Source organism: Saccopteryx bilineata, chromosome 9 (genome assembly GCF_036850765.1).
Source record: "Saccopteryx bilineata isolate mSacBil1 chromosome 9, mSacBil1_pri_phased_curated, whole genome shotgun sequence".
In the NCBI taxonomy this organism is placed as follows: domain Eukaryota; kingdom Metazoa; phylum Chordata; class Mammalia; order Chiroptera; family Emballonuridae; genus Saccopteryx; species Saccopteryx bilineata.
In genome coordinates, this window is record NC_089498.1 from 95846229 (window position 1) to 95872066 (window position 25838).

Consider the following 25838-nt stretch of genomic DNA (forward strand, 5'->3'; position numbering starts at 1 on the left):
TTTCCCCAGCATGCCTTTCCATAAAGTAAACTCTTTGGGGGGTATTGCCTTTAAGTACCATCTTGGGGACCGAGTCCCCAGGATGTGCACTAAACCTGGATTGCTCTCCCTCCACACACACCCTCCTAAATCCCTGTAGCTGCTGCTTTCAAGTTCTGCAGAGAATTGAGTAACAGAATGAGTTCTGTAGAATACACTCAGAGAATTGCATTAATTGAATGACAGCAAAGGACACATTAACAGGGTGATAAGAGGCTGGGTTCACAGTGATGGGCTGGAAGTGGAGAGGAGGGTGCCCAATCTGTCTGAAGGACACCTGCCCTGTCAAGGCTCTGGGAATAGTCCCCACCACCCTTGTCTCTGGACACCACTCCCATCCCTCCACCTGCCAACCCTGCTTGCTTTTCATACACCTGCTGCAAGTTCCTTGTGCAGTCAGGTGAGACAGCAGGCAAGAGTAGGTATGATCAGGGGTGGAGGCCCAGAGGGCTCTGGGAAGCTGTTAGAGAGTTTGAGTTTGGTTTAGCTGTTAAACAAGTCCTCCGGCTTTGTTGCTGAGTTGGATGGGGGGGGGTGGTGTTGGTCTGAGGAATCATAGGTGAACCCAGGGGTTTGGCTGTAGCACTGTGTGACACCTGAGATGGGGACACAGGGAGGAATATAATTGACCTGAGTAAGAGAATTATGAAAACCAAAATTTTGGTTTTGTTCATACAAAGTTTGAGAAGCTCTTGATATCCAAGCAAGGAATTAAATCAATAAATTTGAACAGCTGAAAAGTTAGAAGGAAGATACACACGTGGGATTTTCAGCAGCTGGACCTCAGAGGTGCCAGCCTGAGGGTTCCAGCAGCTGAGGTTTGGGTAGGTTCACTTATTTCCTCATCAAATGGCACCCCCACTCCCCCCAACCCACTCACGCTAGCAATCCCAGGACAAATAAGAAGCCCGGAAGGGGGAGACATACCAAATGAGTCAAGGGCACTGTGTTTCTGGGCATTTGGAAAAGAGCAAGGGGTGTCGAAATAAATCATAAAGAAAGGAGAGTGGGAGCAGCTGTCATTCTGGAGTCCAGGCCTGTGCTCATTGACAAGCTCTGGGACAGGAGCTTCGCTGGACTTTTCAAGACCAGCCTGGAGAAACTATGGGGTCAGCCCCACAAGCTTTCATTCCATAAGGTGAGAGAGCAGATACCCGAATGGGTCTGGGGTAGCGGGTAGTTTCCTTCAGTGATGGGGGCCAGAGCCACCCCAGCATCTGGCTGCAAAGGCCATTGGAGGTCACTAGGGCTCAAGGACAAGGATGGGCTTTCATAGGGTTTCACAGCCTGTGACAGAAACAGGATCAAAATTTTCATACTCATTGTGCCCGACTGAACATGACCCTTCCTTTTACCCAGCAACATCATGGTTGGTTGTGGGGGGTTGGTTAGAAATGGAAGGAGTCACAGGCTATCTCTCACCCTGTGGTCCTGGACCCAAAGCATCATACCACCTACAGAGACACACCTGCTGAGGTTCTCACCAAGACCTGGAGGACTAGAAGCTCTGGGTACAGCCAAGAAAGCTGTGTCCTAATGCCCTTCGGCAATTCTGATAATCTCTCAAATTTGAAAACCACTGGCCCAGAGCAGTGACTTCCCAGTGACATTACTACACAGCAAAAACGAGCTGCCAGAAGATCCAACCCCCAGACTTGCTTTCTTCAGGGACAGCCTAGAGATGGGGCCCTGAAGCACAGGTCTGTCAGTAAGCCACCGGCCTGCCCCCACGTGCTCTCACACCTCCAAACCAGCTTTCATAACTGCTTTTCTGCATTTCTTTTTCTGAATCCATGTTTTGGGTTTGCTTTCTTTTGTTTTATTTACTCGCTGAAAATGAGTTAGAGTGATAATATTCTCTCCAGAAATTTGCAGAGAAAAAAGTGTGAAACTGAATGCTAGATACTTGTAAGCAAGTCCTTTGTGGATTTTCACAAATATGTTAAAACAGTGTAATCCATTTTTCTAGTGCTTCAACCTATAGTCCCGAGGAGTTACAGTGCTCTAGATGAGCCTTACTAAACTAAATTATTATTTTAAATAAATTAAATATGATAGTTTATGTCAATATAACATATATTCACATATTTTGCAAATGTATCCCAATGAAAGTGTTTAGAGAAATATTAACTTGCCTCATTATTCTAATAATGATAATTTGGCCAAAGCAAAATCTTCAGGCATCTAGGGAACAGTGACAAGAACCAGGCAATGCTTTAGGAATAGTTAACATGTGTCAGGTTTACTGTCTTCCTTATCAGGATACAAGTCAGGCTTTAATCAAAGGGCAGGCAAACAGACTTGGACTTGACTATGTGACTGGAGAAGACTTCCAGAGAGGAGAGACTGCAGAATGGCCAGTGGCCCTCAAAAGGTGTCTTAACAGGAAGAGCTGGGGTGAGCTGTGGATGTTACTGTCTGCTTCTTGGAGCTCATGGCCCGGGGGAGGATGGACCAGATACTCAGTGGAAGAGTGAAGAGGTGCAGAGGACTGTGGGTTAGGGAGGAAATGGGGCGGAGTTGAACGGGCCAGCAGAGAGGCCTCTGGTGGACAGGAGAGTCCCACTGAAAGATAAGGAGAGTCATGGGGCAGAAGGTCTGGGAAGAGGCAAAGGAAAGGTGCATCTGAAGACCCCTGGGGAAGCAGAAGGAGAACAGCATGATTGGGGATGGAGAGGGGAAGTGAGGCCAGAGAAGCAAGCTGTAGGAAGTTCTCAGAGGGTTTCAAAGAAAGGAATGGAAATATCTATAGGAACATTTCTATTGTGTGCCTAGTGTGAATTCACACCTCACTGGGCAGAATGGGAACCAAGAAGCAAGGTGAGTCCGATCCTTCTCCAGAATCTAACACCTTGCTGCCTGTGAGACACTTTTTAATCTTCCGTGAAAAAAGAAATTAATTGCATCCAAAATTCTAGATAGCTCTTGACCATCTTAAAAGCTCTCCTCACATTAAAATTAAATGTTTAATATTATTTTATAAATTCTATTTTCTACCCATTTCAACTTTGTTTCTCTTTTTTTTTAGAGTCTCTTCGAATCTCTGCATATCTCTGCTCACTATGGATGTAGATGACCTCTACTGGCCATGGCCAAGGAGTCAGAAAGCGTCCATCTCTCTGTTTCTGCATGCTGGAATGTGCAATAGTCCAGGAACCTGACTTTCATTCTGCTCAGCTTCACAGACAGGCCCGAAGAGTAGCTGGTCAAGGCCAGACCTACTCCCAAAGGCGGGTGGCGCCAGACCCTGGTCATCCAGCATGTGGGTTTGGCTGGGTCTCTGACATGGAATTCCTCTTAAGTGTCATGAATTCCTGCCACAATTCCAAGCCCAAACCTGCTGTAGATGCCTCTTTCTGTATCATTTAATTTCACTTTGGTACTGAATAGTGTGAAAGTTTGAACAAAAACAAGGAGGGAAGAGCATATCAGCGCTAGGAAACACAAATGTGTCCCATTTTGATCTGATCTGTAAGACAGCTTGTGGAGTGTTGGGGGAAGAGAAAACAGAGGTTTTATTTCCAAGCTTTGTAAACATTTATGTGCAGACTTTTAAGTAACTTCTAGGAGGAGTTCACACTAAGTGGGGAGCCCTGATGTGGGCTCAGTCTGTCATCTGCCTTACTTTACTTGGAAGAGGGATCGCAGTCTGTGTTACACTGGCATGAGCAAGCTGGTGTAATGAATTGGCTGAAGCTGGGACGACTAAAATCCTTACCAAAGGGCTCTATTTCTATGGTTTATTTTTAAGAATTTCATGAGTTTAGGTCTTAAACTTAAGTTTTATATCCATTTTGAGTTAATTTTATGAGTGGTGTAAGTCTTGGGTCCAGTTTCAGTCATTTACATGACTATCCAATTATCCCTGCATCATTATTAAAGAGACTGTCTTTACTCCACTGAAGATTCTTGGTTTTCTTGTCAAATATTAACTGACTGTATACACTTGGGTTTATTTCTGGGCTCTTACTTCTGTTTTCTGTTAGTCTATTGGTCTGCTTTTATGTCAGTACCACACTGTTTTGATAAGTATATCTTTATAGCACAGCTTGAAATAAAGAAGTTTAGTGTCTTTTGCTTTGTTTTTCTTTGTCAAGATTTCTTTGGCTATTTAGGATCGTTTTTGGTTTCATGTAAATTTTAGGAGTGATTTTCTTATTCTGTAAAAATACCTTTAGAATCTTGATAGGAATTGCAGTGACTCTATAGATGGCTTTGGTAGTATTGACATTTTAACAATATTATTTTTTTCTAATCAATGAACATACAATACCTTTCTATATAGGTTGAATAAGAGTAGTGAGAGTGGGCGCCTTTGTCTTATTTCTGATTTTAAAAGAAAAGCTATCAATGTTTTACCATTGAATATGATGTAGAAAGGATTGTCTTGACTCACAGGAAGTGAACCAGTATCACTTTCCATGTACTGAGAACTCCCAGGAGAAGGACTAAGGGGTTCTAGAAAAAGAGCAATGTGCATGACCCTTGATATATGAACACTGCAGTAAGATGAATTTGGGTCCAATAAGGACTTAAGTGTGACCTTGAGTATGTAAGCAAATGTACAATCTTGTGAGATGAGCATAGCTATCCTTATTTTAGAGATGAGCAAAGAAGAGTCCCAATGTATTAACATCCTGTTCATTTGTTGAGCAATCATTCAAAAAATATCATTTCAGTACCCTTTCTGGGCCAGCCACAAAGGAAAATTAGTGAGCAGTAACCCATGCCCCCTTTTTAGGCATTGGTATTAACCCCATGTGAGAAGCCATTGACAAACAAGCAAACGTGGCAGGAGCTGCTAGGGAGGAGAATCTCAGAACTAGAAGACATCGTGGTATGCTCGCATGGGGAGGGGCTGCTGTAGAGGTGGGGAAGTCTGCAGAGACTTTTGGAAAAGATGATGGTAAGTGTAGATTAAAGGAAGGAAGGGTAAACCACATGGTTTTTAAGCAGAGACCACCTGATGCAGAGGACCTCTGCCAGGGGTGGCCGGCTAGAAGGAAGAGGAGGTCATTGTAGAAAATGTAGACACTCAAGAAAGGATTGAGGTCAGAGGTAATGGGTCAGCAAGTTTAACTTTGTTTGGCCACTAGAGGGTTTGAGTATGGGTTACCTGGTATGTTATTGAGATAGGCCACTCTTGCTGCTGTTGATGGTTTCCCAGGACATGACAGTGGGCCAGCTCAGGGTCTAGTGAAGTGATTCAAGCAGAAAACCACTGTGGCTTGGAACAAGATGGTAGCCGCAAGAAGTGACTGGGTTCTGGATTTATTCTGAAGGTAACAAATTGGGTTTGTTAATGGTTTAGCACAGAGTTGTAAGAGAATAAAATAAATCAAAAATGACAATAAGGTTTTAACCTGAGTGACTGGATAGACTAGAATTGTCATTTGTAGAAATGGGGATCAAGAGTTTGATGGCAGACAGTGAAGATTAGCTCTTTCATTTTGCATATGATAAATTTCAGAGAAGAAGCTGGATATACCAACCTGGGGTCCAGGAGAAAGATTTTTCTGGATTTTTTAGCCTTTACACAGTGTTCAAGAACAAGGGAGTGAGTGAGTCCACTTGGCGGCATAGAAGAGTGTCTGAGGGTTCAGCACTGGTGCCTTCTTCATGCCCAGAGAATGAGGAAGAAACTACTCAGAGAAATGAGATTGTATGAAGCCAAAGAAATAGTCAGGAGTGGTCTCCTGAAAGTCATCCAGAAAATGTGTTTCAAGGATGATGTTCCATGATTCAAAGGAGGCTGAGATATTGAGTAAGCTGGGAACTGATAACTGACTATTGGATTTCCCCACAGGGCTCAGTGATGGCCTCGACAAAGAGCGGTTCCAGTGGAGCAAGTGGCAGGGTCAGATTCTGATTGGAGTGGGCTCAAGAATAATAAGAGAGAAAAGCAGGAGACAAGGTGGGAAACTCTCTTGAGAACCTTTGTGTTGAGAAGCAAAGATATGCTGCAGGAGCTGTAGGAGGATATAGGGTAGGATAGGGTATAGGGCTCTTTATTTTTGTTTTGCTATACTTATGATGAGATGTGCATGTTGGTGTGCTAATACAGAGAGTAAAAAAATAACTATGGTGCAGGAGAGAAGTGAAATTCAGGAGAGATGTCCTTGGGACAGTGTGAAGCATTGCACTCCACTTCCCAGTGCGGGGTGACCAGGGATATGGTGCTCCATGCAGTGATGGCAGGGACGGTGGGGACAGTTTGGAAAGGCAGTAGGTAAGAGATGAAGACCATGGAAATCTTATTGCTCCCTTTTACTCTGACACAGAAGGCAGACCATCAGCTGAAAATGCAGAGGAGGAGGATAGAGATTTAACGAGAGAAGAAAGTGTGGAGTGAGCACCTAAAAGAAGAGGAGCAAATGGGACAAGGGTGTGTGGTGGGATCCCACAGCACTGAGGATTCACTTGTGGTCAGTGTGATGAACTCAGGGACCAGACAGCAGAGATGCATTTTTCTCTGAGCTCTCATCAGCAGTATGAGTGCAGGAGTAGAGTGACTTAGTCAGACTTAACTGGGGATGGACCATACAGCAATGAACATTTCCTCACTTTCATGACAAGTCTGGGGCTGCTCCCATTCTGGCATCCAGTTCATAAGCATCTCTTGCCACTGCACCTGCCACTCTGTTCACAGAAATAACAGAAGGGCTGGGAGAACAAGACACATCCTCTAGGGCTTCTCTCTGCTTTGCTTCAGTTTAGTTTCATGGGCCAATAGTTAGATGCAACTCGTTTGCTCTAAAATAAATGTTTAACTCCTGAAAACTTAGCATAGCAAAGTCCTTGAAATTTCAGTGTTAGGTAAGAACACTAGGGCTCCAAGGTTGTTTGCCCGGTGACTGCCTCCCTAGGGCCTATTTATGTAATCATGCCTCTCAACCTGAGGACAGGAGCTTGCTCATCAAATGTTAGTTAAGCACCCACTAAGACAAGCACTCTTTAAGTCCCAAGGAACAAAGCTCCCCCACTTCCAATAAGACACTATGAAGTTTACAGCCTGTCAGGGGGTTCCCCAGGGATGGAGGTACCTACAACTTCATTGTCTCAGTTTGTTTTTCTCATGGGATGCACAGGCTGTGGGTCAGACCCCCATCACCTGCCCACACATCTGGGTCTGGAATGCAGCTTTTCATAGGCTGGCTATAGTCAAGCCATCTCATAACTGATGTTGGGCAAGCTGGCTTGGTGCTGGTGGGTGCTTCCAAGGAGGGAAGAGCATCTAAGTCCTAACTAAATCTGTGCATCTAATTATGGGGGCAGGGTCTTAGGGGACACCTCTGAATCACTTATTGATCCTAACAGGGCAGCAGCCACAGGCCTGAATGGTCTTTCTTTGGAGTTCAATTGAAACCAGGGAAGGGGCTTAGAAAAGACCAGTGGAGAGGCAGGGCAGGGGTAAGTTGGGGGGGGGGTAGGAAGTCTCCAACATAATTTGTGTGTACTAGCCTATGGCCTCCTTTTGCCCCATCTGCCTTGCCCACCCTACCTGCTTAGTTGTCCCCAGTAATGCTCATTTAGGTGCAATTAGCAGAAATCCTCATTTCAGTCCTCAAGCAAGACACAGACCCCAAGAGAAGGATGCAGAGCTGGACCACACAAGGGACCTCCCAGCTACTCCTGTCCCCTGTGAGGATCCACATCTCTTCTTCTAGGGGTATCTCATCCTCACTTTATTCTCTGAATCTATTTCATTCAGCTGTAGCACTATCTTCTCCTCTGTCCCACCACCCACACTCTCATGCACGAGATTCTCAGTTGTAGGCACAGAGAAACTTGGAGGACCTAAGCAGGCTGAATCACACCTCTGTGCTCTTGGGACAGAAAACTGGATTGGCCAGCTTGGGCCAGGTGTCTATACCGTACAATCAGCTGTGCCAAAGGGACTCCTTCATGGCACTTCCCAGCTGTCTGGACCCCATTCCCATGAGGTCCCAGCTCTCCTAGCTGCATGGTCTGTGTGGCTCATGCCCCACACAGGGTGCAACAAGGGGATGGAGGAGGCTTAAATCCAGCTCCCCATGCTCTCATGCTAGGCTCCCATGTGAGTTGCACCCCTAGTAAAAAAGCTCCTGTTTCCAGCTCAGAGCAGAACTCCAAATGGGTTACGAAGGCCATCCTTGAGGGTCAGGTCACCTCCAAAGAATCTATCTATCTCATCTCAGGTCTCGGCTTCACCAGTGTTCCTTTAGGAATCACTGATGGTGTTCCAGTTTCCTTGACACCTGTCCTACACTTACCAGGCTTCAGGAACATGCTCACTTAGTTGTGAGTCTCCCGGGGCAGGTTCCGACACTGAGGAGGAAGCTATTTTGCTCACCAATATCCACACCATCCAGTACAAGTCTGGTGTCGCAGTCATCGGCTGACTAATGAGGTAGCAGCCCTGGAGAGCATGCAAGGCCACGGACCTTGTTTTTTCCTTTTTCCTTTGTTCCTTCCTCCCTCCCCAACCAAGAGGCTTCTCCCATCTGTCACCTGAGAGTGAGGAGAGCTAAGACTGAATCACTTGTTGCTGCAGTTGGTGTCTGAGCTTTGCTATGGGTCTAAGTTAAGGCAGAAGAACTGACTTCAGCTCTGTGAACCCCAGGGAACAGCAGGTTGACAGAGGGAGGAAAGGGGCTCCTATGTATACTATTCCAGACTAGTCCTCACATCTCTTGGTGATATCAGTGTCAAGGTTGTAGCTGGGGAGACTGAAATTCAGGGCCAGGGGTGGTGTCTCAAATTCCAGAGTGAGCAGAGGGATCAGGATCTAAGTGCTGGTCTACTCATCTGTATACCCAGTGTCTCAGATCACCATGCCATAGCCACCTCTAACCCTTCTCTTTCCCTTCCATCCATCTGCAACTTAGCAACTACATGGCAGTCACCTTATACATAACAGGAAGGTTCTGGGCACAGGGATGATCTGGTCACATTTGGATCTGTGGGCAAAAGAGTACAGAGGATAAACAACCGAGACGTAGACATTTGTGGTGTTTGTGTGGACTTCTCCTGTCCAACGTGGTTGACTTTAGATGAGGGAGAATGTGGTAGAAAGTGTGAAAGGGCTGACTTCTGTGAGGACAGAGCCCTGTCTGTCCTTCATTCACAGTGGGCAGGACAGAGCTTGGGGCAGCAGTGGAATCAGTGCCTGGCTTTCAGAAGGCCCAGGACAGGACAGAAAGGCACACGGTGTGAGTCTTCAGCAGTGCCTTCAGAGATGCTGAAGAGGGAGACAACCAGCAGCCCCTGGTTGTCTCCCTCTAAGCCTGACAGCTAGAGTGGAGAATGTCCCAATAGCTGTAAGGCAAGCAACTGGGCCCTTGCACAACACCATCCTTTGGAGCCGAGAGCTGTTTTATCTTTAAGTAGAGATTCCAGCCTGACCAGAAGGTAGCACAGGGGATAGCGCATCAGACTGGAACGCAGAGTACCAGGTTCGAAACCCCGAGGTTGCGAGCTTGAATGCAGGCTCATCCAGCTTGAGCGCGGGCGTTGCTGGCTTGAGCAAGGGGTCACTTGCTCTGCTGTAGCCCCCGTCTCCCACCCCCCCGTCAAGGCACATATGAGAACGCAATCAATGAACAACTAAGGTATCACAACGAAGAATTGATGCTTCTCATCTCTCTCCCTTCCTGTCTGTCCCTATCTGTCCTTTTCTGTCTCTGTTCACAAAAAATAATAATAATAAAATAAAAATTAAAAAATGAAGGGATTCCATCAAGACCAAGGTGTACTTTTCCCAGAGCAGGACCAGTAGAGGAGAAGCAGGTATGCACCCAAATTCTTAATCATGTTTAGCATTACAACGCCCTGTTTTCCACTAACCATTGAAGCTAGAATTACACAGACTTTTGTGGTCTGAGGGAGAAAAACCAAGTCTAGAAAGTTCCAAATGCTAATACTAATTCCAACCCATTGGCTGCTACATTTGAATACACGTCTTTATTAGAACAATTATAAGTGCATATACATCTTTTCATTATAAGAAAGTAGAAATTGTTTTTCAAGAGGAATTGTTACTTATTAACAAAAAGCACACATATAGGAAGCTACTTTCTCCTGGATCATTTTCACATTATCTGGGAGATGCAATTTAAACAATACAAAATACAGTATTCATCACATTTAACACTGAACCCATCAGTGCTCAGAGACTGAGAGTCCAGCGAGGCTGGGGAATAACAAGTTTCCTGTGGGGCTTCATATCTTGATTGTGTGGGTGTTCTGCTGAGAGGGCATGGACACTTCTGGGGAGTGGTTCCCGGAGATGGGGTTTCCCCAGAATGGGTCAGAGGAGGTGTGCAGTGGGACAGGACCCCACCACTCTCATCCAGCTGCAGCGGGGCACAATCCCTGAGAAAAATGGTAAGTCGCAGTGAAGATGCCTGCAGTGGGCACATCAGGCAGTATTTGGAAAAGGAAGGTGAAATTAAACCCCTCTGAACTCACACAGGAGGCACTGCAGCATTTTGCTATCAAGCCCTCTGCTCACAAAAGCTGAGGGCCCCTCCTGAGCCTCCTTGCTGGGGTCTCAGTATCTGGCCAGAGCAGGACAAAGAACAGTACAAACAACATATGGCACAGGTTCAGATTCCAACACACAGCACACCTGTGGGCCCCAGACCCCCCAGCCTGCTCTCCCACTAGGTGAGGAGGCTGGCAGCAAGGGACACCTCCCCAGGAAGAGACACTGAGCCCAAGGGAAGGTCAGCAAGAGGCAGCACTGGACAGGAAGGGACAGCTGGGTGACTCCCATCACATGATGCACTTGACTCCTATTTTGAAGGCAATAGGGAGAGCCTTTTTCTTTGCAAATGAACTATGTATTTAAATGCATTTAGTGAGGTGGGGGAGATTGCAGGAAGAGAAATTGTTATACAAATAATTTTCCTTGCAGCTTCTACTCCCTACTTGTTATTCCCCTGTAGGGGAGAAACAGAAATGATTCTTTGTTAAAATTGGAGTCAACATTTAGGGGCATGTTTATTTTCTGGGAGTAACAGATTTAATGGCTCTGATTTGTGGATTCCAAAAAAGATGTTTCCAAATTTTCCATGAGATTTTTAAATATCTTGGATTACCTGCAAAATGACCCTCCCACTGAAAATTCATTAATTTCATTCATAATTCAGGAGCCCTGTAGTGACAGTTTAATTTTAAGAGGGGTTTGATACCAGTTCTGCATCCCTTATAACTAATCCAGGTCTCCTATAATATGGCAGGTTGGAGAACTTACTTGTTTGGTTGCCTTTCTACCATGAAGATTCAATTTTCAGAAATGCTTAAGAAAATGCCGAACACGTGTTACTGATAACCCAAGATTATTAAAAATAAAAACACATTTCCTTGTAGACCTTCTTTTCTTCCCACATTCTTAGTTAAAAAAAAATTCTATCTTTAATCAAAGGGGAAAGGTAAATTCAGATCAAATAAAAAACAAAACAAGCAAAAAACCCTCAGTGCCTACCTTTCTAAAAAGTGAAATTTTAAGACTGTTTAATGTAACTAACCCTACCAACTGCCCTCAGTGAAGGGAAACATCCCAAATGTCAGTGCTTCCCTACTTTCTCTTCTGTCCCATTATTTTTAAGAGGACTGCCCAGCTGGGCATCCTGGAAGCACAAAGTAAGGGCGGCAGCACTCTCCGCCGGGGAGCCCTTGTGCAAGGCAAGAGGTAATGGGATTGCCAAATGGTGAAAGTGATTGCGGTGAGATTTTAATCAGGAAAAAGATTCTGGGATTAATTGCTTTATGGATTGCGTTTTCAAAACAAACAAACAAAAAGAATTATTTCCCTATTATTCCTTTTATACCTAAAACCAGTCTGAGCTTGATACATGAAAGACAAAATTATCATAGTCTGAGATACTGACATCCCCAGAAGTCAGTGCTGCTGCTAACTGCGTTCTCCTGGGCTCTTGGTCCCCCTACCCCCCCCAGCTTTGTAAGCAGTGGGGAGAACAAGGTCAAGGTCACCCACGCAAAGCCATCATAGCCGTCCCCGGGGCATGCACCTCCATAGTCTCAGCCTCTGCATACGAGGAACGGACAGCACAGCTCTGAGGCTCGGGACAAAGACACAAGGTTAGACACCAGACAGTTCTAGACTAGACAGAGATATGCACAGAGATTCTGGGACCTGGTGACAGAATACATTCTGATTGGCTCCTTGGTGCCCAGTTTAAATTAAAGCTTTTGTCTTGAGAGAGTCTTTTTCCAGGGTCATGGATACAGTCGCGGATGCATGATGATGGATGAGAGGATGATGATGAGAGTGGGATGACATGTGGAGAGGAGAGCTCAGGATGAGCCCCTACCCTGGCCTCACACTCCTACCTGCCTCAGCTCAGGGAAGCTGGTGATGCTCACTTGGGTGGGGTGGGGGGCGGCCTGGCCCTCTAGAACATAACCTCCCACGGCCCCTTGAGGCACAGCACCACCTTCACTGGGGTGTGCCCAGGCTGACGGGTTCTGAGTGGGGGGTGGGGGGCGGCCTGGCCCTCTAGAACATAACCTCCCACGGCCCCTTGAGGCACAGCACCACTTTCACTGGGGTGTGCCCAGGCTGACGGGTTCTGACACCTCCTGGGGGCTCTCCATCCCAGGATATGACAATGTGAGCACGGGGCCCTCGGTCTGGGGTTCCAGCCTGTGCAGTTCAAAGGAATATAAAGCTCAGGAATCCCTAGTCAGACCAGGGACTCCATGGCAAAGATTATAAAGCAAGTAAAATAATGGAGTTAGTCTAAGTTCCTATCTGTCACCAGTGACATTGGATAATCAAACTAAATGGAAAAAAATATAATATATATATATATATATATATATATATATATATATATATATATATATATATATATATTTGCTACATAATCAAATGATAAAAGTAAGGCAAATTGTGCAAAACAAAGCCCTGGGAAATGCATTCGGTCCTGTCTGGGCTGCTCAAGGAAACCCTGGACACCCTTCCTAACCCCAGCTTCAGACCCGGTCTCCTACAGTAAGGCTTCCTCAGGCGTCTGACCCAACCTGCGCCTCTCACATCTTGAACCTCCTGTTAACAAGAAGAGAGGGAGACACAATTAAGGCGGGTGGCCACAGTGGCCAGACCTCACGCTGAGATGCCAAGCTCACGGTGGCAGGGCCCCCACTTCTGACCTCTGAATTCCAAGTCAGCATGACTCTGCGTCTCTCTTCTGAGGCCCTGGGTAGGGAGGACATGAGAGACAGTATGGCGAAGCATAGGGATGGTGGAAGGTGGGAAGTGGACAGGACAGACGGATGTAGCAAGTGGGGGTCACAGCAGATGAACAAGAGCATGGAGCCACCCTGGCACAGTGGTCACATGACTGCACAGGGCACACTGCCTTTACCCAGTGCAAGCATTGGGCCCAGCCTCCCACGAAGTCTGGCGTGGGCTATGGGCACGACCAGAGCCTTGGCACCACCCACTGCTTCCACCCTCCCCTTAGTCTCCACAGGACCTCTCAGTGAAACGGCAGGGGTGGCCTCGCACACGACTCACCTGGTACAGACACATGACCACTGCCCAGTGTCCACCCACCAGGTACAGCACTTCGGCTCTTCCCCCACGACCCAGGAAACTTCAATGGAGCCTGGGTTACACCTGCTGGTCAGACACAGTGAAGCCCAGGACCAGTGGAGTCAAGTGAGAACAGGGTGATGTGTGCCGCTTGCCTGCATTTGCTAACATTGGGCCAGCTCTCTTAGTCCCGATGGCTCCCAATCCCCCAGGACCGGTGGGGGGGGTACTGTCCTCCTGAGCACTGCACAAAGCAGCCTGTCACCTTAGATCAGCAACAGCTTGGCCCACTGTTGCCTGAGGGCAGTCAGCAATCCTGGTGCACAGGAAGGACCTGCCACGCTCCCTGGGCATAGGACGGCATCTGCTGCTGCTTCTGAAAGGGTTACGGATGGCCCAGCCCAGCTCCTGAAGACCAGACCTGCTGTTGCTTTTTCAGAAAGGAACATGGCCCCAGGCTGTCCAGATGGCATCCAGATGCCTTCAGAGGTAGGAGGTCAGGGTGTATGAAGTGAGCCCCCACTCATCCAGGAGCAGGCCTGTGTCCCCAGTGCTGGCAAGAGGGGCCTACGCTGGGAGAGCTAGCAGCTAAAAGAAATGGCAGTGGGCCCTAACAAGACCCTTCTGCCGTGGAATCGATGCTGCAGTGAGAGTGGCCATCAGAGCACGAGGGGACACAGTACTCATTGACATAGGTGAGTCTGATCAGGGACCTTGAGTTCCCTCCTCCTGAAATCTACCTGCTGTGTCCTCCATCCACCTGCTCAGTCTGAATCCAAGTACTAGAATTATGAGAGGTCTGGGGTGTGTGCTGTGTGTTCTGGTGGTCAAGGAGAAGGGCAAGCATGCAAGACATCCTTATTCAGAGCACCAATGACATTGAGGCTCTGCTCTCCCCGTGATCCCTCCTCCTGGTCCAATTTAGGAAGACTTGGCAAGAACTCTCTGACATAATTCTGTAGAGAGGGCAGTGAAAAAAGGTCTAGACTTGAAATCTTGTCATTTTAAGCAGACATTTCCCAAAAGTGAGAACTGGGATAGCTGTGTCCTGCAACCTAATTGCACAGGGTCACGGAGACTTCTAGAAGGAGGGGAAGGAAAGGCTAAGCATTCCAGAGCTGCAGGCCCAAGTTCCTCCATACAGGGATCCGTGTGAGAATCTACAGAATGAATGACTGGTGAACAGGCTCCCTAGGAAGCACTTCCACATCTGCTCTCTGGGACCATGGGGCTCACAATGCTCTCCCTGCATGGTGTGCAGAAACATACCTGGGCTTGGAAGTAAAGCCACTCACCCAGTCCCAGGCCTAGGGAGAGAGGGCTGGAGAAGTCTCACCCCAGCCACCAGAGGTGGAGGGCCAGGCAACACCTGGGAAAAAGAGTAGGTTATCACCTGCAAATGTAATGGCCACAGCCAGCTCTGCCTCAGGAAAGCCTGGATGGGTAGCACCGGGGCAGCAAATGCAAGGGCATGAGGTAAAAGCACTCTGCTGGCTGAGGCTCTGCTGCTGGACTAGTAGATGGCTTGCTGTGGTGGCCGGGCAGTCTTGGACAGGAAGGCAGAATGCAAATGTGAGGAGCTGCATGAGCTCCAGAGTGACCATGGGCCTTCTAAGACAGGAAGTGAAGGGCAGGGTGGGAGGTTCAGAAATCTGGGGCGATGGTGGAGACCCAGGTCACTCTAGTCTAGAGTCCTGAGCTGTTCTACATAGAGCCCTGAGCACAGTCTCCACGTCTGGGACCCCAGCCCCAAACTCTGTGTAACTACTTTCTTCATAATTTAACCGACCAGGAAGGACCTTAATAAGCACATAAATGCAGGGACCAGTGTGGGCCCAGAGGTGGCCAAGCACTGTTCCCCTTGGAAGTCTGAGAGAACCCCAGGAGGCAGGGCCTGCTCTGGAGGAGGATCAGAGAGGTTTACAAAGTGCGGGGGCAACGAGAGCTGAGTGCACTGCAGTCCTTCTCCACGTGCTGGGTAGGTAACTAGTTTTTCCTTTTCTGAGCGGCCTTTCTCTTCTTCTGTCTCTTCTTTTTTCCTATCTTTTCTTTTCTCCCCACTTTTTCTTCTCTGCGCCCCCTTTGATAAAATTATTAGAACCATTAATAATGTTGAGATAAATGAGAGTCTGTCTCAGTCTGTGCAATACTTAACATGTATTGTCTCACTGTCTTCTGTCTCAGGCCCAGAGGCCCCTGGGCACAAAACGATCCATCAATACCTTATTGCAATAAATGAGACATTTGCCTTGATTAAAAAGAAAAGACATACTTCCACCCCACCTGTGAACTGGCTACAGCAATGGCCAGTTGACCCTGGCTCCCACCATCACCTGAAGCTTCCAGTGGGGAAAGGAATTCACATCTAAAAAGGTGTGAAGGCCCAGGATGGACTTGATCTTCTGGCTCACCCCAACCTGCTTTCCCAGGCTTCCTTCTTTCTCAATGCAGAGCTGAGCTCTGTTTTATCTTAAAAAATCTCCGCATTGCAAATCAGAGGCTAGAGGCCTGAGGTTCAGTAGGCTGTCCAGTAGAGGAGAAAGAAGGCAGCCTCACTCCACCTTTTCTCTAGGTACCCCAGGGGACCCCAGGAATAACTGAGATTGTTTTGGTGAATGAGGGACAGAGCTGGTTAGCAGAATTTTATTAGAGGAACTGGCTTGTGACTGTCAACATTAAAATGATTCAAGCTGAATGGTATTTAATGATTTATGGGATAAGGCCACCTGCTCCTGAGAAAGCTTGATATTAACCATAGGCTGGAATTATGGGATTTTTACATGGGATAATGTCAGAGCTGGACAGTGTAAGGGTTGAATCTCTAGAGATTACATGGGGATGTTAGGAGAACTGAGGAGAAGGAAGGGGAAGAGGAATTAGTGAGTCAAATATTATTCTTTAGTAAACTAGCACTGCAGCTTCCATTGGGTTAAAAATAAAAATAAAGAAAAGAAAAATGCAAACAACAACAACAACTTGAGTCGCAGATTTAATTTGCTCCTGAGCAAGGCCCATGTGCTGTTATTCACACGTGAATTCGCAGGAGAGATCTGAGGCACCTGACCCGGAGGCCCTCTCGCTTCACAAACTCAGGAGCCGCAGAAGAGCTCGGCGGCTAACAGCTACTGGATTTTAGGTCAGGTAAATAAATTCCCACATGCAGTAGGACATTTGTACCACAAAACAGTTAGCATTTTATTGCTAGTGCATATAATATCACATTTGATACAATTTTAGTACAAGTGAAAAAATACACTGTGGCCAACATTAAAGGGCTGCGATCACATTTCTATGTAGTCCTTTACAAGCTGCCAGTAGTTTAAGATAATAGAGAAATGTGCCTACTGACATTAATATGGCTCCACTTCAAATATATGAATTGTTTAGACTATAAATATATTCTGAAATACATTTGTTTTCTAAAGAAACGTTTAAAAAAATTGTGCACAAAAATATATTTAAAAATGCCTTGCAAAAAGTTACAAACACCACCAGGCCCATCTGTGGATCGCATTTCTGCATGAAAATTTTATCTTGCCAACATTTCTGATTGGAACCACTGTGGCTTCAGGAGCAGGGGTTAGTGGCAAGAGGCTTGTTTATTGACTTAAATTTTTCACCTCGGATTTCTGAAAACTTAGCATTTGTAGAGCCTCCATGGCACATAGGTGCTTCAGAGACATTCACAGAAGCCAAATTCCTCCAAGAAAGCTCTCAGGTTGAAACTGCATTTGGTTTTGCAAAGACTTGCTTTTCATGGGAAGGTTGAGACGAGGTCTCGCATACTGCCCAGGAGAAGGCCAGCCCTGTTCTGGAGGAGGCCAGAGCAGATTCTCACAGAGGGCCTGAGCAGGAAGGACGGCAGAGCTGGGAGGGGCTGCAGGGCTGGGGTCCTGTGGTCACCCCCTCCCTCGAGCACATACAAAACGGAGAAACAGAGGAGATGGTGAAAGCAGGCTCATGCAGGCAAGGAGAGGCCAGGGTCACTGGGTGTGTCTGGGCATAGTATCTAGTGATGGCTGCTTCTGTGTGAAGCCCACAGGTTCATTCACTGAGACTGAAATAGGTGGTGCCGGTGGTGGCACCTGCCCAGTATGGTCTGCATCTGAGAGCTACCCTGGCCTTCATGCCAGGAGGGGCATGCCCTGTGGGAGCCACCTGACAGCCTCCTTCCAAGTCTCAGCTTCTGCAGGAAGGATCCCTCCCTTTTTGAGCTCCATGCTTGGCCATCACCTGATGCACCCAGACACCCCAGCAGAGAAGAGGAAAATATGCAAAACAAACTAAATACAGATCTTAAAGTAATCACTGATTTAAAATAGGATAATGAGAATGATGATGACTGTGACGATCATGAGGGAGGTGACCGGTGGGAAATGCTGGTAGGATAATACAGTTTCTTGGGAAAATCCCGGTTATAAACAGCCAGTGTGCCAGGGTCCGGGGTGTGAACGATATAAGCTGTGATACTGTACCATATGCTATAAATGCAGTTGTCTACGTGCTGGCGGACCTCTCCCGTCCCCAGGTAAACATGCTGCCCCATGGGCACAACTGGCCCTTATGTCCAGTTTTTCCTGCCCCCACCTGTGCCCTTGCAGGATTTTCACATAGTTTTAGCTTTCCTCCAGTGGCTCTAGTGGAAAGTCCTTTTTGGCTGGTATGCTTACTTGTTTAAAGCTTTCTCCAGGTATTCCTGAATCCACTTCAGTTTTGGGTCAATACACACTTGTCTGTTGTTGTTCTTCAGCCTTGCCCTAAAAACCAGAGGAGGCGACAGTGAGCAGCGGTATAGGGGGCAGCCCTGCTGCAGTCTGCATGGGCTCACAGGACCCCCCGGGATGCTCACCAGACCCTGTCAGGGCCCAATGGCAGCCAGACACCTGTGTGGCAGATCATTCCCACAGGGATCATGGGAGCGGGGCAGGCAAAGTAAAGGGGGAGAAGGCAAGTGTAGGGACACCAGAGGTGGTGGACAGAGTCCATGAAGGAACCAACCATAAGAGACAAGATGTTCAGGAGCCTGCAGCCAGATGTAAGAGGAGAAAAGGTGGGGTTCTATCCACAAGATTGTGGGGACTTGGGAGGGTTATAACTGGAAAGCAACAGAAGCAGATTTTTATTTTGGTGAACTGTCTTGATAGTACATGGGAGACAGAAAAGTCAACCCAAAGGCACCGACCTAGGGTAGGGACAGAGGTGACAGTGCAGGAAGGTGCAGAGAGGTGCAGCCAGCACAGGGGAGGGAGCAGGCTGCAGTGGGGGGAGAGGCATTACAGGTGGGGGTTGAGAGTGCAATGAGCAGCCAGCACTGTTTGGAGATGCATAATGTAGGTTATTTTCCTGAAAGTAGTTTCCATAGAATTTTACAAATTCAGTGAATCTTCCATGGTCCCATTTGTTTTTTAAAACTCCTTCCCACCCTTCACCTCCACTAACAGCCACTTCATCTGAAAACTTTGAGAAGAGGACCTGGACTTTTCCCCACTAAAGCTGTGGTTATTAAGTAATCTGCATAACTGTAGCATATCAAATGTTAGCACTAGCAAAAACAAAAATATATGTGTTGTATTTGAGAAAATGCAGTTAAGTGAGCTAATAATGGTTAAAGGTAGCTTCAGTGAATTTGGATCATGGCCAGTTACTCCTGAGTCTGTAATTATAAGGAAGGCCAACAAAACAGCTCCAGGATTCGCACGAGAGTTTCCACACAGCCTTCCTGGGGCATGCTGAGGGGTGTAGCTGGAGAGAAAGTGGATAGAAGTTCCAATCTGGGTACCACTGTTTAGTAATTTTGTGTTTGCCCAGAGCTGAGAAGTATATTTGGCTTCTTCAACCTCCAGGTGTGTCCTTAAGCAAGGGAGCCACCACAATCTGTACTATAAAGCAGGCCCACACTAGCTAAATCCCACACCTGATAAGATACCCCTCAAAGGACAGATAGTATTTTATTATAAGAAAAATAAGTAAAACATTAATCTTTCAGGACCCTGAAACTTTTTTAAATGACACAGACATCAAGGCATCAAGACTAGAAAAAAAAAAACCACAGAAAAATCAAACCTAAAAACTGCTGGTGTTGTGTAGAAAGTCTTCAGGAAGTTGTAGCTTTCATTCTAACTGCTGTGTCCCCATCTGTTGTTAGCATTGGGACTTTGCAGGAGATGAGCTCTCCCCATGAGACCCCTAGCATTACTTCCCTGAAGTCTAGACACACTAGCTAGCTTGCTGTGTGTCAACACAGGTACACAGGAGCACCAGTGTCCAAGCTACGGATAGCCACATGTGGCTTTCCTGCATGCCTGGGCCAGCCTCCTCCACTGCAGGCCGCAGATCTCTGTCTCAAGTCGATGTGATTTTGGTTTGTCTCATTTCCAACAGAAATCAAATCAAATGTTAGCACCAGCAAAAACAAAAATATATGTGTTGTATTTGAGAAAATGCAGTTAAGTGAGCTAATTATGGTTAAAGGTAGCTTCCGTGAATTTGGATCATGGGAGTTTGCTGTGAGGGAAAGGATTAATTTATTTATAACACTGAAGCCCTGAAACTGGCAGGACAGAAATGTTACCAGTACAGGACTGGCTAATTTACTGAGCTTGAGCACAGACTTTGGTGAAGCCATCATTTCTCTAGTCTGGAGATGCGTCAACATGTGGCGCCACTTCCTGCACTGAAGGAGGAAGCTTGGCAAGAAGACACAAGGACCACTAGAGGGGCAAGGCACCAGACTCCTGCCTGGTGGTATACTCAAAGTCCTAGTGGCAACAGCAACTGCCTCTAATCACGCCAAGTTCAGGGCTGGACACATGGCGTCTGTCATTTCTCCAGCTTTACCAAGTCTGCCAGGTGGGTGTTACTGTGCCCGCTAGATTAGATTCCTGAAGGACGATTCTTAGACTTACACGATCTGAAGGGAACAGTTTGGAGTGTTGAGGATTTTGAGATGTTTGATGTTGGCTCTAGCAACATGGCTCTCGAAGAATCGGCAAGGACATCTGTAGCTCAGGCTGACCGGTTTCCCTATAAGAGATAAGTACAAGGTTCTTGTTATTATCCTGCTGGACCTCAGAGACACATGCGCGTTTGGGTCTGCAGCTAGGGAAGAAAATGGTAGAACGAGAGAAGGATGGAGAGCAATGCTGGTGTATCCTGGCAAAGACCCCCTCCTTGGGCAGCACAGGGAGAACTGGAGGGCTCAGGCTCAACTTCTACAGGACCAGAGGCCAAAAGGACCTGTGGAGAGATGGACCCTAGGAAGGAGGCTGGAAAAATTACAATAAGAAGCCCCTGCTCAGATTTCTTAAGGTAAAGGATGTGAATCACAGGAGAGAACTATTTTAGTCAAAGAATAACCAAGGCTCCCAGTTAATTTTTGCAAACTTAACTCCTCGGGGCCAAGGAGAAAGTCTTCTCTACTCAGAAAGGGGGAGGGGAAGTAAGGAGGCTCCAGGCTGTCTCTCTCCTCCCTCCTCTGTCACAGGCCTTATTCCAGGGGCCACCATTGATCTCTGGGAACACTGCCTTCTCCCACCTGCAGTCTTCTTGCCTCACTTTTACCTGAAGCCCAGGTAACCACAAAAGAATCTGAGCTGGCTTCCCACCTGGGAGTCCCCAGAGAGCAGGATGAGGATCCAAGTTCTCTCCAGCACCTCCCAAAAGGTGTGGAGATGATCAGGAGCCAGAGTCAAATGTGGCTTTCATTGCCTGTGAAAGGACCCTATAGCCTCTTGGATTGTGTTACATCTTTGTTTGCAAATTCAGCAATTTACAAAATGCTATAATTGGCACGCATTAGAGTAAATTAGCAAAGGGCTCCTGCGGAACCCACCCTCAGCCTTTATATTTAGGTCTAGAACTGCAGGCTGGGATTTGTGAGGGTTTTCCCTGAAGATTTTATCCAAGTCCTACTTAATAACCCAAATAATTGGACTTTGTGGATCCTTTCATCAGGGATTGAATGCATGTCTGAGAATAGTTAGGCCAGAGATTTTTTTCTTTTAAGTGCTCTGTTTGCAGAATTCCCAGAGGCTTCCTGGTGGTTCTGAAGTTCTGCACTTTTGGTCAAGAGAGCTGTGGAAGCTACAGGAAATCTTGACAATTTGGGACTTCTTAATTTTTTTGTTCTTTAGGCAGCATTCAGTTGAAAAATGACCTGGTACAGTAATCTATTTAGCCACCAAATCTGGGGAAGGGCAGATCCCCACTCCCCTCCTTCCCCCAAGGACCAAATTCAACAAACTGAAAACCAGGAGGAAGAAAGTCTGGTTCAGGGCACTCAGTTGACTCTTCTGGAGCAGGACAGCACTGAGCAGCCTTCTCACCTACCCCCCCCCCCATCTAACTCCTGGAGGTTCTGCTGGAACCTGGCTTTCAACAACTGCACGGGCACCCCTATCTGTATTACCTGGTAGCCAGATCACCTGGGAAAGCAACCCCCGGACTAGGTGAGGCAGCCTGGGTCAAGGAGGAGCCAAGTTTGCCCTCTGAGTGTCCAGTTTCTAGGTTCTTATGGGTCCTTCTGAGCTAGCAGGGACTGGGGCCAGTAGTGAGTGAGGACAGGTCTCAACCCTGGAGCAACAGGGAGCTGGATGGAGCATGGTGTGAGTACTGCGGCAGGTGGGGGCTGCTGCTCTCTAGTGTCCAAGGAGGTGTTCTGGCTCAAAGTAGTGATGATCAGGCTCAGTCTGGACTAACACAGGCTTTCTCTTTTCCTCCTCTGTTCCCCTTTTCCCCCTGGGATTACCCATTCCTTTAAAAGCAACTTCTATTCCTGTTGTCAGGACCCAGTAGTCGGCCTATCAAGTGTGGGATTTCAATTGCTTTTTTAAAGTGACAAAGCTCAACTGTCCTTACTGAGAAAACACAGTGGTGTGTCCAACCTGGAGTCCTTCCCTACACTTTTTGTCAGTATTAGTAACTTTTCCAATTGTTTTGGGATATGACTCCACATATAGGAACGACATCTGATTAGCCTGTATGTTGCTGAGGGGGGCCTAGTTACCTTGACTTTATTTGGGAGCAGTTAGCAGAGAACCTTCCACTCTGCTGAAGAGAGAGTCCCTGGCCAGACTCTCCAACCAGGTCCGGGAATAGGGCCAATCCTAGGTTTAATCCCTGGAAGCGGGGATACCCAGGAGACCAGCTCCTAGGCTGAGGTCAACCAGTGGAGGAACAGCAGGATCCTGAGTCTGAGCCTGAACGAGGGTATCTCTGAAGTGCAGCTTTGGAACTCAGCATTGGGTACACAGGCCCCAGGAGCTCAAAAATACATTCTGGTGTAGGTATGCAAGGAGAGCCAGACCAGCCTGGAGCCCCAGGACTCTGACTTCCACTTGGCTGCCAAGAGAGGCAAGCGACCAACCCTTTCCAAGAGTCAGTGGCTGTGCTCCCCCAGATCAACTAATGCCCAGCAGTCAATGACCTGAGTCTCTGCATTCCAGTTCTTTCTGCAGTTAGGAGCAGCACCATTTCTCCAGAAGGAGTCAGGTGATGACAACTTCAATCTCACCAGACCACTCGATTGTTAATTCCCAACCAGAGTGCCTCCAGGACCTGGTGAGTCAATGTGGAGACACAGCCTAGGATACTTCTTCAGCCAGCAGAAAAATTCTGAATTGCCCTTGACTGTGTTCCTCTGCAGCTCTGATCATTAACTTGCTACACTTTTAAAGAACATTTCCCAGGGGTAAGCCAAGAACCCCTGTTAGCCCAGGTACTGCTGCCTTGTCCATTTGCATGCATGCTCACCTTATCCTCACTGGCTTCCCCATCACCACTGCCTGCCAGGACACAGTAGGGGCTCTTCCCTGCAATCCAGCAGAGTGCTCAGGAGCTCCATTCTTGCAAGGACTTCAGCTAGCTGCACCAAGAGCACTCAGAGTGTCCTCAACCCTTTGTAGAGTTTGTTGTAAACTCTGCAACCAAGGACAGAACAGGCAGCTTGGCCGAACTTTTTACCTTTTTTTTTTTGCAACAGTTTATTTTGGTTAGCAGCAGCAGCAGCGGTGTCCTGTGACAGGAGAGGGAGATTCTCTCAAGCTTCAAAAGAAAAAAAGCTCTCTTCTCCCTCTCTCAGTGAAACTGGACACCACCTCACACAATGGCCTAAGGCCTTGGTGATTGAACTTTTGCTGCAGTGCTCTTTCTGAGGAGGGGAGCTCCCTCGGCTGCGACAAAGACACTTGTCTGCAGGTGTGTTTTGGGGGCTAGGGCATGCGTGACTCTGATGGCCTAGGGCCTCTCTAGGGGGACACCGGAAAGAGAATGGAGGCCAAGACTGGACTCGTGCCCAGGTTCATCGCGTCGCTTGGGACCTCGAAGCTGTATAGAAGCTCGGCCAGGTGGGCGGTGCAACCCCAACAGCTGCTCGGTACCCCTAGCCCGCGGAGTCTCGCTTGGGTGGCAGCAGAGTGAGAGCCCGCCTCTCGTGGACGGACCGCCACGCTGCTGCCCCGGATTGCACAGCCACCAAAATCGATCGCACAAGCGATTCGAGTTGGACTCGCAAAGAGCTCTTTGCTTACACTCACCGCTGACCGCGTCTCCAACGCTGTGAGCCCAGCCGCCTCTGGAAACCAAGCCGAGCGCGGAATGGCACTAGCTCATAAGTGGACGGGCCCAGACCCGCGGCTCCCAGCTTGGTTCCACATCCCCATGCGCCTTCGGCACCCACCCCGTCGTCCCGCCGGACCTCGCTTTGCAGCTGCTGGAGCTCCGGCGTCCCGGACCCCGAGCGCGGTTCTGAGCGCGAAGCTTCGGTGCCTTGCTGCGCGCGGGGCTCTGGACGCCGCACCGGAGAGAGCGCGCCCTGCGAAGCGGGCTGCGCGGCTCTCTATGCAAAGCGGTGTGTATTGGGTTCGGTCCCGGAGGCGCGGGCCGGGGCAGAGGAGCCCGGAGCCCTGAGCTGGGAGCCCAAAGCCCGGCGCCCATCCGGTCTCTGCCGCCAAGCACACTCACCATCGCTGAGGCAGAGCGCGGCCAGCACGAGAGCCAGTACGGCCACGACCTTGGCATCCATGGCACGGCAGGAGGCGGTGGAAACACCGGAGCCAGGGGCGGAGTGGAGGCGGCAGCGGAGAGTGAAAGTGCGGCAGCGGGGGGCGCGCGCCGGGAGCTTTAGTTATGGAGCCGAGCGGGGCGGGGCGGGGCGGGACGCGCCGCGAGGGGCGGGCCTGGAGCCAAATCCTCGCGACCCTGGGGCTCTGACAAGCGTCCGATCCCACGAGGCCGCTACAACTCTCCCCCGCTCCAGGAGCGTTCCCGGGGCTGCGCCCAGGCCTTTGGCCGTCGCAGTGCCAGTGGGCCCTGCCTCGATCTGCAGTGGGGATCGGAGCGACACAATGAGGCTAGCCTGAAGGGCGAATTGTTGCTCTTTCCGTTCAGGTGGAGATGTTGAACCCCGCAGGCGAGACCTGCATGAGAACAAAGTCAGGCCTAGAACTGAGGGCTGGACGGACGGCTGCATCGGAGGTAGCAGCTAAGATAGTCTTGATTTTCGGGGCGTGGAACCACGAGCCCAGGCTCCCCGAGCAGCAGCCCCAAAGCTCGACCTGAGAGAGACAGGTCTTTGCAGTCAGATCAACTCTGGTTCCAAGTCAAGCCTCAGTTTCCTCAACTGGCAAACTGGGGCTCTACAGTTTGGTACTGTGCTAAGTTCAGTCTTTTGTACCTCTGTCCTCTGAGAAATGGGCTAACCTCTATTCCTCTGGAGAAAACCAGAGAAGAGACAGAACCCTCGGTAATGAGACGAGCTCAGCACCCAGTGTCTGGAAGCCAGGAATAACTGTGCAAACGTCACTGTTTCTCCCTTTCCAGAGAATGCCCTGCGGGACCGAAGTGCCACAGGAGAAACTCTTCTCTCCTCCCCGCCCTCCCTTGATAGGCCTCTGACCTTGGCTTTTCTGGCCCGGGGAGCAGCGCGGACAGGACTGTCCGGCAGGCCTCTGCGCCCTTCGCTACCCACCCTGGACGGCTTCAGTGGAGCACGTGGAGCGAGGGGTGCAGTAAAGGGGGAGAAGGGCGTTCTTTTGGGGCCTCCCTAGTGACCACAGGCGGCTCTCTGTCCTTTCCCCGCATAGCCACACAGTGGAGCAGATTCTGTCCCTGCAACTATCCAAGGGGCGCGCAGTGGGAACAGGTCTCTGTCTCTGAGGAGTCCAGGAGCCCCGGCCACCGGGGGGGGGGGGGACACCAGGCTGGCGCCATCGGAGGGGAGGTCAGCAGGAATCTTCCAGGGGGACTCTAGCGTGTCTTT

The 25838-nt window shown here is 48.5% G+C and overlaps 1 protein-coding gene across 3 annotated transcripts; it reads right to left on the bottom strand.

Moving 5' to 3' along the window:
- Positions 1-12900: 12900 nt before the first annotated feature.
- CXCL12 (C-X-C motif chemokine ligand 12) lies at positions 12901-24699 on the bottom strand. 3 transcript variants are annotated; one of them, XM_066242614.1, is made up of 4 exons: positions 24542-24699; positions 20488-20605; positions 18253-18339; positions 12901-13093 (listed from the first exon to the last, which is right to left on the bottom strand). In XM_066242614.1, the coding sequence occupies exons 1-4, from the start codon at positions 24600-24602 to the stop codon at positions 13078-13080; spliced, it is 282 nt and encodes a 93-aa protein (XP_066098711.1). In that variant the 5' UTR covers positions 24603-24699; the 3' UTR covers positions 12901-13077. The 3 variants fall into 3 exon arrangements, with proteins under 3 accessions (XP_066098711.1, XP_066098710.1, XP_066098709.1); XM_066242613.1 differs by lacking the exon at positions 12901-13093 and adding an exon at positions 13100-14951; XM_066242612.1 differs by lacking the exon at positions 12901-13093 and adding an exon at positions 14958-15662.
- Between the last annotated feature and the right edge of the window lie 1139 nt (positions 24700-25838).

What these genes read in the sequence shown, in the direction of transcription:
- CXCL12 (XM_066242612.1), bottom strand. Translation starts at nt 24,602, where the DNA reads ATGGATGCCAAGGTCGTGGCCGTACTGGCTCTCGTGCTGGCCGCGCTC. An exon ending in CGCGCTCTGCCTCAGCGATG is followed by an intron (nt 20,606 to 24,541) that starts GTGAGTGTGCTT and finishes TATCTCTTATAG; the next exon opens with GGAAACCGGTCAGCCTGAGC. An exon ending in AACTGTTCCCTTCAGATCGT is followed by an intron (nt 18,340 to 20,487) that starts GTAAGTCTAAGA and finishes TCTGGTTTTTAG; the next exon opens with GGCAAGGCTGAAGAACAACA.